This window comes from Sminthopsis crassicaudata, chromosome 2 (assembly GCF_048593235.1).
Source record: "Sminthopsis crassicaudata isolate SCR6 chromosome 2, ASM4859323v1, whole genome shotgun sequence".
Taxonomy (NCBI): Eukaryota; Metazoa; Chordata; class Mammalia; order Dasyuromorphia; family Dasyuridae; genus Sminthopsis; species Sminthopsis crassicaudata.
This window is the reverse complement of record NC_133618.1, coordinates 551,197,131-551,210,585: the sequence shown is the minus strand read 5'-3', so window position 1 is coordinate 551,210,585 and position 13,455 is coordinate 551,197,131. Positions and strand designations below refer to the sequence as shown.

Sequence of the window (13,455 nt, the reverse complement as noted above, 5' to 3'; positions counted from 1 at the left end):
CAAGTCCCTATCCTCAAGGAGTTTACATTCTACTAGGGAAAATAACATATGTGCATAAAGATATATAGAAAATGCCCATTGTATAAGTACAAGGCAATTTTAGTGAGGAGGACACTAACATTTGCAAAGGAAGGACTTCATGCAGAAGAAAGTGGTCCTTGAGCTGTGTCTTGAAGAAATTCAAGGATTTCAAGAGGAAACCAGAGTGAGAAACTAGTGAGAAAAGAATAGATTCCAAAATGGAGAGCAGCTGGAAATGGGACAAAGATGGGGGAACACATGAGAAGAACAGTAAGAATGGTAGATTGTAGAATGTAGGAAAGGAAGTAGAGATTAGGAGCCAAGTTACAAAGGACTTTGAGTCCAGTATTATCATGTTAGTAATATATAAAGTACTGAAATGGGTGAGTAATGGGCAAAGAGATATCTGCTATAATGATTGACTTTTTTTTCCTTTCTTTAAAAAGGTTCTTCTTTTATGCCCCTGGGGCACATGCTTACGCAGAAGATAGCCTATCAGATTGTCTCAGGCCTGGCTTACCTTCACAAGAAGAATATTATATTTTGTGACCTAAAATCTGACAACATTTTAGTTTGGTCCCTTGATGTCAAAGAACATATCAATATCAAACTCTCTGACTATGGCATCTCTCGGCAGTCATTTCACGAAGGAGCTCTTGGTGTTGAGGGCACTCCCGGGTACCAGGCCCCTGAGATCAGGCCCCGAATTGTATATGATGAGAAGGTAATTGAAACCATTCCAAAGCAAATCTTTATTTTATAGATCAGTGGAAAGTTTCTCTTTTCAGGATTTCCCCATTCCCACCTATGAGAGGCTTTAATGCTGGTCCAAGATTAGCTGAATAGTTCCAAAGAGTTGAGTTTGTTGTTGTTGAGTTGTGTGATTCTGTGGGACCCCATTTGGAGTTTTCTTGGCAAAGATACACGAGCAGTTTGCCATCTCCTTCTTCAGTTCATTTTACAGATGAGGAAAGTTCCCAGAATCACAAAGCTTGTAAGTGTCTGAGACTAAATTTGAAATCAGATCCTCCTAATGTCAGGGTCAGTGCTAGAGCCACTGAGCCACCTGGCTACCCTTGCTTTATTTAGATATCTAGTGAAAAGAACTTAAGACTTTGAAAGCAGAAGACTAGATTCAGATCCCAACTCTGATGTTAGCTGGAGGATTCTGGATAAATATGGCAAGCTCTCTAAATCCTGGGTTTTGCGTCCACAAAATAAGAATAAGAATAATCCTTGTTTTACCTACTTCACAAGGGTTTTCTGGGCAAAACACTTTGTAGAGCTTAAATGCTATAGAAATCTTTATTTTTGTTCTTGATAATATCAATCCATTCATATATAACTAATGGTTTGGTTATATACATACAAAGATATGGTTATCTATCTATCTATCTATATATAATTACAATAACTGCTGTCATATACAGATATGTATAAGTAATAAATATATAATATCGATTATACTCTTAATTTTGTTTTATATTTATCTTATTGTTATTATATGATTATTAGTTATCTATTATCATTAATAAAATGAGTTGACTTTAGAAATATCTTCAGCAAGTTTGTCAGAATTTCCTTGGATTCTTTTTTTCCTATTTCTATCTCGGTAGATTACAATCGGGGAGTATTAGGTGATACTTTGTTGTTCTAAAATGAAAGTGTGAGTGTTTTGTTTTGTTTTTATTTTTTCTCCAGTCCCTGTAGCTTTCAGGTAATGAAAAGTCTGTGTTAGCTTTAGCTTCTAAGCTAAATGCCTTGAAGATAAGAGGGCTCAAACAATTAGACTTTGATTTGGCAAATGATAGCCTATATTCCTTCAGGAAATTCTTCTGTATTAGCCACCTGCAAAGTAACTCTCCTAAGCCAAGAAGATTGAGGAGAGAGAATTCCAGAAGAAACAAAGCTTGATTTCAGGCAGTTAGCCATCAGCTTACATGCAGGCCAGCTTCAGTCTTTGATTATAGTTAAATATTTATCCTCCTTCTTGGCTTCTTTCACCCCAAACAGGGAAACAGCCAAATCGATTTGGATATGCGAATGCCAGTTTCATTTTACAGACACACAAGACAATTAGAAATTATCTTGTGATGCACAGAAGAGGGGAAAACATTGTCTTTGTAGCTTTGCTCAATCTTCTTACATAGCAATTTATTGTTCAGCATAAAAATATCATCTTGTACAGTTTTGATCACACTGGCAGCTTATTATTTTGTGATCCTACATGGGTCACTGGCTAATTGCATTATGAATAACAATGTTTTTTTTCCTGAATACTTGTGTGGTAGCCAATAGATGTGTGTGATCTCAAAAGTCCTTTCCAAATCTGAAAGTCTATGTTTCTGTAAAGACAGGATAAGTCAGTCAAAGCAGAGAAAACTTTAGAAGTTGGATAAAATTCTAACTAAACACTACAAGTTTATCTCGTTCTAAAATAAATTACTTTTAAATAAAGAGAACATTGTAAGATTTTGCCCTCTTACCTATAAAAAACTTTCTGTTCTTTCTTATTCTTCTTTATCCTTCAATATTCCTCTGGCTCTCACAGATAGGAGGATCCCTCCATCAGTGCAGGTTACAACCCATATCCATTTACTTTCTGAAAAATGGCACTTTTAACCACATGTAGGAAATTTTTCCAGTAACAAAGTAAATAACATAGAAATATTAAAAGACCTTAATGATGTTTCTTACTTAATATGACTGTACCCAACTGTAGCAGAAAGCAATTTTTAAGTGAGGAAAATTTGTGTACTCAATTTAAAGCAAGAATCATGACCATGACTTCTGCTCCTTTTATGTCCCCCACTCATCAGCTGTGATATCAAGTATCCTGTAGCTCCTTATTTAGCGCTTTTAGTCAAATGTTAAGAGATTTATTTGCCTTTTCTTTTTAGGTGGACATGTTTTCCTACGGAATGGTGCTCTATGAGTTACTGTCAGGTCAGCGGCCTGTGCTTGGTCATCATCAACTTCAGATTGCCAAGAAACTATCCAAAGGCATTCGTCCAGTGCTGGGGCAACCAGAAGAAGTACAATTCCATAGACTACAGGCACTCATGACAGAATGTTGGGACACCAAACCTGAAAAGGTACTTGGGAAGAGGAGTATGAAAAGGCAGTGAAGGAAGAAGGAAGGGAGAAGCAAGATGTAGTCCTTGTGATATTTGCATCCTCACTTTCCAATGTCAGTTAAAGCTTTTACTGTATGTTCTATAAGATTATATATACCAATCCAGCCAACCACAGAGAACCCACTTTTTGACTAATGTAATTTATGTGCATTTTCTCTCCCATTTTAAAGTGGGATGATTGTTGTCTCTTGTTTTCTTATCTTCAGTATTATGTTAAAGAAAATAAGTTTCCTTTCTAAAAATAATTAAAATTTTTCATTCTATAATCATAATAAATAGCCCCCCCAAATTGCAGTTGGTCCTCTAGCAATAAATTCTAATTTTGAGGGAAGAAAAAATTGGGGGGAGCAAGGACCTGTTTTCAGAAAATAGAAAGAGCAACTATTTTATGTTTTTCTCATAAAATAATGTGAATCATAACTTTCCTGAGGAAATACAGTTGTTCAAGGGTTAAATTTGGGCTATTACTAAATTAGGTTGAAATATTGGAATGTGGTAGGAAGCAGAGAAAATCCTAAGAAAGAGCCTCAAAAAGATTGGATGACCCTGGATATGAAAATTTTAACACTGAAATTTAAGCCAACATGAGCAGTTTAATGCTAAATTGACCGTGACTAAAATATTTTAAGTTGGTTCTGCACTAATCTGGAAAACCCCCAAAGTTTACCTTCAGTGTTCAACATTGCTTCATCTTCTTGCCTGTATTTTCTAAAATGTGGCCAAAACGTGGATATTGAACAAGTAATTCTGACTGCAAAGCATCTTCCCTAGGTTTATGAAAGCTAATTTCACATGTAATGTTTTGCTTACTGGCAATGATCTTTGTTGTTAATGAGCCATAAACCCTTCTTCACATGGTTGGGTGGATGTCTTTTCTCTCAGCGACCTTTGGCCATTTCTGTAGTTAGCCAGATGAAGGACCCCACCTTTGCGACTTTCATGTACATGCTGCACTGTGGGAAGCAGACTTCTTTCTTCTCATCCCCAAGACAAGAATATACTGTCGTGTTCTGGGATGGAAAAGAGGAATCCAGGTAACCTTAATTTGTTTCTTTTTTAATCATTCAGAGGTTTTTGGGACTCACAGACCTATGAAAAACCCAGTTTAAACTTGTATGAAACCTATAACAATTTTCTATAATATTTTCCTTATCTCTATGATAAAAGAATAAGATTCTTTCATTTTTTGCCTTTGTATTCTTATCACCTAGCATAGTGTCTGGCATGCAGTAAGTGCTTAATAAATGATATGGATTGATTATATGATCTTTAAGGTCCCCTCCAAATCTAACATTCCACTATTCCATTATTAAACCTTGAACAAGGACCCAAAAAATCGTCACACACAGATCCAGAAATGTAAAAAAGACTCCTGTTAATATAAGCAGGCACTGTGGATAAGACAGAGTTCAGCCTTTCTTTCCATGTAGGTAAGGCCAATTCACTAGAAACTGAATGAATGCCTAGAAGTTGGGGAATGGCTGAATAAGAACCCTAGACTCAGGTTCTTCCTCTTTTTGGTGCCATGTGCCTCTTTGGTAGTCTGCTGAAGTCCATGGATCCCTTCTCAGAATCATGTCAGGTGCTACATTCATAATTGAGAGAACTGTTAACAATGAAAAGTCAGTGAAAATAAAGATGTAAAATTGTTCCACATTCAAGCCCAAAAATTTGAGTCTGTGGAGAGACCACGCAATGCAACTAGATAAATGATGATGTCACAATTGTCATGCACAGTACATATATTTGGACTAGCAGTATAAATGGACAAGTGAACAAGAGAATAGTGGACTGGGTAGCCTTTGGGAAATTATACAATTCTTTTAATGACAAGATCCTTCTTCCTGAAACAAAGGCCATCTTCTTGTAAAAATACTATATGACTGTAAATCATGGAATAATAGAGTCCCTAAATAATAGAGGAGTCCCTAAAGATCCAAAGTGGAAAAATCACACAGAAAGCAATTGAGAAAAACATAATAGGTACAAGAAAATTATAAAGCCTTCCAGATTAGAAGTGGCACAAGAGAAGCCCTGGAAAGAATGTCATTCTAGGAATTTTATGCCTGGAAATACATATGGGCCAATGGGGGATAACTGATGTAACCAATGCAACATCCAGGAGATCTAGAGGAAGGATGCTCTGTAATTAAGGAAAGCTTGGGCAGACATTGCAAAGAATCAGCAGAAGCAGGCAAAGGATGAGTTTCATTCTTCATCACTGGAGGGAGCATCCATGCTGTGGAGAACGGCAGCTCTATTGAAGCATTAAAGTGCAGAGGAGACATTCAAGGTCACTAATAACTGAACAGGAACAGAAAGGCAGCAATTGATTTAAGATTTAATGAGAAAAGGAGACAAGGCTGGTTGTAAAGAAGTATTAGAAGCAACTGCAGAAATAGAGGAAATATTCAGGTTCTCCTATTCTTGCTGCTTGAGCTAAGGTAGGAATTTTGGGAATTGTAGAAATTGCCGGGAAGAGACCTTCAAGATTATCTAGCCTAACACCCTTCTAAAAATGAGAAAACTGGGATCTAGAGAGGAAAGTATCTTGTCCTCCAATTCACAGAACCAGGATTTTAACATACATCCAAATTTAGACCCTGTATTCTTTTTTTTATATACTCTGCTGCCTCACTTACCATGCTGTCAGGGCTTATAATCCTGGGAATGAATCTAGGCACAAAGGACAGAGCAAGGCTCAAATTGGTTCTGGAAAGAAGCATCAACCTGAGAATTAAAGATCAAGAACTAGATTTAGAACAAGGATCTAATATTTCCAAAAACCATAAAATCCAGTTCTTTCATTCTAAAGCTGAAGAGATCAAGGATGGAGGACTTTAAATGACTTGTCCAAAACCGCACAAGTATCAAGAATAGAGACAGGATTAGAACTGAAGTCCTTTAACTCCAGAGAAATCATTGTTGAAGAAAACAGGTCAGTAGTTTTTTAAAAACTTCAATGTGATGAATCCTGAGAGGCATGTAGAAAGATATATCAAGAATATAAAAGGAAATAAGAAAAGCCAAATAGAAAAAGAGTTAGCAATTTTCAGATGAAGAAATTAAAACCATTTCTAGACATATGAAAAAATGCTCTAAATCACTATTGATCAGAGAAATGCAAATTAAGACAACTCTTAGGTACCACTACCCACCTCTCAGATTGGCTAAGATGACAGGAAAAGATAATGAGAAATATTGGAGGGGATGTGGGAAAACTGGGATACTGATACATTGTTGGTAGAGTTATAAAATGATTCCACCATTGTGTAGAGCAATATGGAACTATGCCGAAGAGCCTAACAAACTCTGCAAACCCTCTGATCCAGCAGTATTACTACTGGGCTTATATCCCAAAGAGATCTTAAAGGAGGGAAGGAGACCCACATATGCAAGAATGCTTATGGCAGCCCTCTTTGTAGTGGCCAGCAACTGGAAACTGAGTGGATGCCCATTAGTTGGAGGGTGGTTGAATAAATTCTGGTATATGGATGTTATGGAACATTATTGTTCTATAAGAAGCGATCAGCAGGATAATTTTAGAGAGACCTAGAGGGATTTATGTGAACTGATGCTAAGTGAAGTGAACAGAACCAGGAGAACATTGTACACAGCAACAAGAAGATTATACAGTGATCACTTCTGATGGACGTGGCTCATTTTTAACTATGAGATGATTCAGGCCAGTTTCACTGGTTTTGTTATGGAAAGAGCCATCTACACCCAGAGGGAAGACTATAGGAACTAAGTGTAGGTCACAACATAGTATTTTCACTGTTTTGTTATTGTTTGCTTGCATTTTTTTCTTTCTAATTTTTTCCCTTTTTGATTTGATTTTTCTTGTACAGCATGATAATTGCGGAAATATATATATAGAAGAATTGCACATGTTTAACATAATATTGGGCTACTTGCTGTCTAGGGTAGGGGAAGGGGGAAGAAAGGGAGGGAAAAAATTTGGAATACAAGATTTTGCAAGAGTGAATGTTGAAAACTATCTATGCATGTCTTTTGAAAATAAAAAAGCTTTATTAAGAAAAAAAGTAAAGAAGAAGAGTTGGATTGGGGAGAAAGAGATTACATCAGAGAGCATGACCCAACAGAATTTTTTAACCCTTTTACTTGCTACTGAATTACGCTTATTATAGGAACTTCAGTAAAGACATATTCCATCATTACAGAAAACTGCTACAATTCATAAAAATTAGTAGCAGTAAAGCTTAATGAGCTTTGCTCCGTAAGATTTTGATAAGTATCCAATTAGCATTATGAAAATATAAATATTTGACTGTGGAATTTGAGTCTTCTTTTAAGATGAAAACTACTCTGCTGGTACTACTAAATCCCCAAGAGGTTTCCCTTTAATTCACTTCTCAGCCTTAAAAATCTGCATCCTGATTTTTTATTCAAGAGCATACGTGCATGTTTCTGCAAGTAAGTTTATTCCCTATTTGATATATGGCTTCTGTCCCATATAATTCATGTGATAATCTTTAGGGAGAAAAAAAAGCCTGAGAGAGCATTTTCATTGCATGAAAACTCTCTTAACTGGCATAATTGGGATACAGATTAGCCAGCACCTAGATATAGTCTAAAAGAAATAGGGCAGCAGCCTTAAAGCAAATTTAATTGACTTTGCTTCCTCCTTTTACGACTTTTTTGGTCAGATTTGCACCTTTGGTGAAATTGAGTGTATCTGACTAGATGGGGATTGAGAATACCTTAAGGTTAATTGGAAAATTAGTCATTTTACTCCTCTCTTCCACACACACACACAAAAATCCATACACTATTTTTTTAAAGTGCCATCTTTGCTATAGTCTACAATGATACTCTTCTTATTTTGGCTTTCCACATCTCCAGCTAAATGGCACAAAGGATGGAGCACTAGATCTGGAGTCATTCAGTTCAGGAAGATAGCAAATTCAAATCCAGCCTTGCATACTCACTAGTTGTGTGACTCTGGGCAAGTCATTTAACCTCAGTCTGCCCTGCTTTCTTAAAATGGATAATACTAGTACCTCTCAAGATTGTTGTGAGGATCAAATGAGATAATATTTGTAAAGCATTGAGCACAGTGCCTGGCACATAGTAGGCATTCATTGCTTTCAACTGCAGGAGAGAACTGGATATATAACTCAGGTCAGGGACTCTTAATTGGAAGTCAGAATTTAAAAAATTTTATAACTATATTTCAATATCTTTTGTTTCCAACATAATTCTTTGTATGTCTTTAAGACATTATTCTGAGAAGGGAGTCCAGAGACATCATCAGATTGCCAAAGGATGCCAACAACACAAAAAATATTTAAGAACTTCTGCCTTAGGAGAACAGGAGAGAACATGATTGAATATGAGCAATCCTGTTTCAGTTTCTTAAATGAAAATGGGAGGTTTGGGATATATTAGATTGTAAACTTCTTGAGGGCAGGAGATTGTATTTTTCTTCTTTTTGAGGCAAAAGGGGGAGTAGACTTCTCCCTTTTCTACAGTGATGAAAATTTTGTTTGCTGACTTTAGGAACTATACTGTGGTGAACACTGAGAAAGGACTTATAGAAGTACAGCGAATGAGCTGCCTAGGAATGAAGCTGAGCTGTCAGTTAAAGATTCAGAGTTCACTATGGACCGCCACTGAGGTAATTACTGCATAGCCCCCTTCACGGCCCTGTTGTTCATGTGCATCATAAAACTGAAGACATTAGCATAGTCAATTTGTAGAAAGGTCAATCAAACGCTACATTTGCCTTCTCATTGGTACATTGGTTCCAGAGCCTGTTCCCCAGCCTGAGGTTAGAGACACCTGTTCCCAAGCTCATGGCTTACTTGTTTAAGCTAGAAATTAAAACCAGGAGGATCTGGTACAATAAATGGCGTGATGATACTCCATCTGTACCTCAGCACCCTAATGTGTATCTGGAGGCTAAGATTGCTCTGTAATTATCAGTGAAGCAGAAGGTGGAGATGAAAGATGAAAGAAGGAGCAATAGAGGGACTGAACTTAATGTAATGCATTACAGCACATGCTATCATGCACTAAGGAAAACTGAGAAGATTGCTTTAAAAAAAACTTCAAAGCTAGTGATCTTGTTGACAAGAGAGTCAAAAGTTGGATGTATCACATTCCCTACATTACTCTTCATCTAAAGCTGATTTACACACACACCCCCAAAATTAAATTTATTGCTACAATTTTCACAACTTTCATATCTGTTCACAGGACCAGAAGATCTACATATACAGCTTAAAGGGTATGTGCCCATTAAACGCCCCTCAAAAAGCTTTAGATACCCCAGCTGTTGTCACTTGCTTCCTGGCAGTACCTGTAATGAAAAAGGTAAGGAAAAACAAATGAAGAAAGTTCAGAAAAGTCATCAACTATTTGCTAAAGGGGGGCTGATGATGAAACCGAAGACATTGTAAGAAGTTTGCTTTTCATAGAACAAACTTACATCAATGTGTTTGGTAAATTTTTTGTGTGTTTTTTTCAGGCTAGAAAGCTAAATGTTCCTGGTATTAATCAATAGACATTTATTAAACACCTACTATGTGCTAATCACTGTGTCAAGTGTTGGGTAGTTTTCTAATAATTTGTTTCACTGAATATATAAATCTTATTAGAAGTGAAGCATGTTATCCAAATAAATAGGGTTTATTTAGTAGGGTTGATTTGCTCTATTTAACTGTAAAATTGTCTATTCCCGTAATTGTTGATAGCAGTACTTGATTCCCTTGTCTTAATAACAAATCATTTCCATTTGAAGGGGCAAGAGCAGAGGTTGGGAGGGAGAGGGAAGGGAGGAATCTTCACAGACCTTAGCTTTAAATTTCAGTTTTAACTTTATCCCCATGAGAAAGAAGGGAGATAGATGTTTGAGCAATTCAGAACACAGTCTTCATCAGAGACCTAGAAAACATGAAACAAAGAGTTATTTAAACTCTTCTGCCGGCCAAAAGCCCTCCCTTCTATGCCAAGTGAGCAGCCTCCAGAATGGAGGCAAGGTAACAAAGCTTGGTCTGTGTCGTTGGCTTACCTGGACCTGATGAATGCCTCTCCTCGGGAGACTTTGTCCTGTCCTGAGAGCAGAATGTCTCACAGTGAATTGCCCCAGCACACGTTCCCATTGGAAGGCAGTGATTGCTGCCACAGCTGGAGTGCTGACAGCCTAGGGCCTTCAAATGCAGTTTTATTTTCGTGTTTTCCTTGGCTGTTTTCTTTAAAATACTGAAAATGAATTCTGAGAAAGTTACTAAGGGCTTATTGACTTTGCTGTTGAGCTGCAGGTCAGGTCACTGTTTTAACTTTGACAGTTTGAGGCAAACCTTCTTAGAGCTTCTGACACCCAGTTGAGAGGTGGCTTTCTGTGCTTTCATCCTCAGTGGCACAAGGACTGGATTTCTGCTTTTGTCTCACCCTGGGTTTTCCCACCTGAGCCGGTCACCATCTAACGTTTTTTGGGTATTTGGTTTTTAAGGGAAACTGCATTCAGCACCATGGCTTGGGACTTAGAGGGTCTTTGTCTGGGTTGAGGGATAAGCACTCAGCATTGGTATTGTTTGGCCTGTGCCCAGTAACATAGAATTCACGCTGCTTTGGTGGGTAATATAAACTCCTACAAAATGTACATAGTATACGAAGCCCTCGATTAAGAGGCTGCTGAGAATTGGGAACAGGAGTTTGTCTGGATATCACCAGGCCACCTTTTAAGTCAACTCCATGCCAAATTCTTGACCTGCCCAGAAGCCATCCATCTTACTGAAGAAGTCAACTCATGCCCTGCTTACATCACGAAGGGTACAGCTTTTTGGGAAAAACAATTGTGGGCACAAGAGACAATGATGACTGCCCATGCTGACACACTGAAATCATTTCTAGTATTTAGTTTTTCAGAGAGAAAGATCCTTTTGATCGACATAATATATTTTAATGTATATTAAATGAGGGATATTATATTATAATACTATAATGTATAATAACATTATATTATAAAATATTCATTAAGAGAATGTACAGAAGGAACCAATATGGAAATCTGTGGCCCTGAAAAAGACTTTTGCTTGAGCTAAGAGGGTAGGAGGAGAGCATAGAGGCCCTTAAGATCTGTATGTGAATAAAGTAGCAGTCTTTTTGTTGAAAGGTCTGAAACTCGACTGCTGAGAATTTCCAAGAGAACACTTAATGTGGATCTGTTTCTCCTTTCGGCAGAATTCCTACCTTGTGCTGGCTGGCATGTCGGATGGACTTGTGGCAGTGTTTCCTGTGATCCAGGGTGTTCCGGATAATAACTGCTCCTATCTGTGTTCACATACTGCAAACAGATCCAAATTCAACATCACCGACGATGATCCCCGACAGAATCCTTACCCCGTAAGAGCCATGGAAATAGCTAACAGTGGGTCTGAGGTGTGGTACAGCAACGGGCCCGGCATCCTAATCATAGACTGTGTCACACTGGAAATAAATAGACGATTAGATCCCTATTCTCCTCCTTCCGTGATCACATCAATGGTGGGCAACTCAGAGTGCCATGGTGAAGAAGTGATGTGGTGCCTGGATGACAAAGACAACACGTTAGTGATGTACTTCTCTGCAACCTATCAGTTATGTGCACGGTACTTTTGTGGAGACTGCAGCCCGCTCAGAGACACGTTCCCAGTCAAGCTGCCTGCTCTGGGGCTCCCCACTGCTGGTCTGGCCAAACAGCAGCGTCCTGAAGGGGACTGCATAGCTGATATGAGCATAATCTACAGTGAAGAACTCGGAACTCAGATATTAAACCACCAGGATTCTCTTACGGATTATTGCTCTGTGTCTTCCTACTCCTCTTCCCTTCCCAACACAATCACTGGGTCTTTCTCAGGTCTGCCAAGTTCACCCACAAGCTCTTCTAGCGCGCCTTTTCTCACTGACTATGAAGATTCTGACAAATTTCACGAGACTAATCTTTGCTCTGACGGATCTGAAAAGGATGGCCCTCTTATGAGCAGCGAAGCATCCACACACCTACAAGCCGTCAAAATCCTTTCAGTAAAAGACCTCATTTGGATCCCCAGGTAAAGTGTTCCATTAAATAGATTTACATGGTATTCAAAAAAGAAAATAAAACAAAAGAGGTATCTCCTATTGACCTATGGTAATAGTGGTAGTGGGGAAGATCATGCCCTCCAGATTCTTTGTTTTTAATTTTATCCCATTTGGCGCCACAGTGAAGGGCAAGTTTTTAAAACTACTCTCAGTGAAAGATGCAGAGAATAGTGCTGTTAACAAGTACTTTTTGCTTCTAAGTCTTTTTTTTTCCTTCTCTCTGGCAAATCTAATAATAACAGCACTAAGCCCGGTGCCCCTATCAGATACAATGCAGTAAAAGAGGTGATTTCATTGTGATTAAATTTCCTTTTGGGGAAGTTCTGTTCTACCATTTCTCTGTCATGCCATCTCAGTAATTTAATACATTAGCTGAAACTATATATGTGTTGCAAATGCTTTTCCGCTGACTGTATCACTTTACCCTGGAGATTACTAATGTGAGTAAAATTCTTCCCACTTTCTGTTTCTTAGGCAAGGCGGAGATGTTATCGTCATTGGACTGGAGAAGGAATCTGGTACCCAGCGGGGTAGAGTAATAGCCGTGTTAAAGGCTAGAGAACTGGCCCCATATGGGTAAGGCTGAATTAGAAACTCTTCTTGAATCTTAAAATACACAAAAGAAACCAAACACACTCAATATTTTCGCTTGTTAGTTTCTTGATGTATCTTTACACTAAATTTATAGTCAGAAGGCCTGGGTTCAAATTAGACTCTCCTGTTTATTACTTGTATGATATCAAGAGAATGATAAAGAAGCTGGATTCAGTGGTCTTTTTCTAGCTCCAAATCCAGTTCAGAAAATGCTTTTTCCATTCTTCTTTTCTGTAAATAAGCATCATGAGGCAGCTGGAACACTGGACAAGTTAAAAGGACCCAAATTCAAATCTAGCCTCGGACACTTACTACTTGTGTGATCCTTCATCCATGTTGGTCTTAGTTTCTCAACTGCAAAACGGGGATCACAATAATTTCTCCCTCCCAGGATTGTCATGAACTTCTAAGGAGATATTTGTAGAAATTCATAGTCATTTGATAAAAATCTTGCTTCCTTCATTCTTTCCATCATCATCCATCAGTTTGCAACATAGGATTTATTTTTAAATCATGTATTGATATTCCTAAAAAAAAAAAGGAGTGATTTTAGCTATAGCACCATAGCATGAGACAGTGCTAAGATGCTTCTAGCCATTCAGTAACCTTGTAATGT

The 13,455-nt window shown here is 37.9% G+C and overlaps 1 protein-coding gene across 1 annotated transcript in view; it reads left to right on the top strand.

Moving 5' to 3' along the window:
* Positions 1-13,455, top strand: part of LRRK1 (leucine rich repeat kinase 1) — a 154,223-nt gene that overhangs the window by 131,668 nt on the left and 9,100 nt on the right. The window contains 7 exon segments of the mRNA XM_074295004.1: positions 468-745; positions 2,922-3,116; positions 4,041-4,192; positions 8,682-8,799; positions 9,381-9,497; positions 11,367-12,214; positions 12,720-12,821. Coding sequence (XP_074151105.1) covers positions 468-745; positions 2,922-3,116; positions 4,041-4,192; positions 8,682-8,799; positions 9,381-9,497; positions 11,367-12,214; positions 12,720-12,821 — 1,810 coding nt within the window.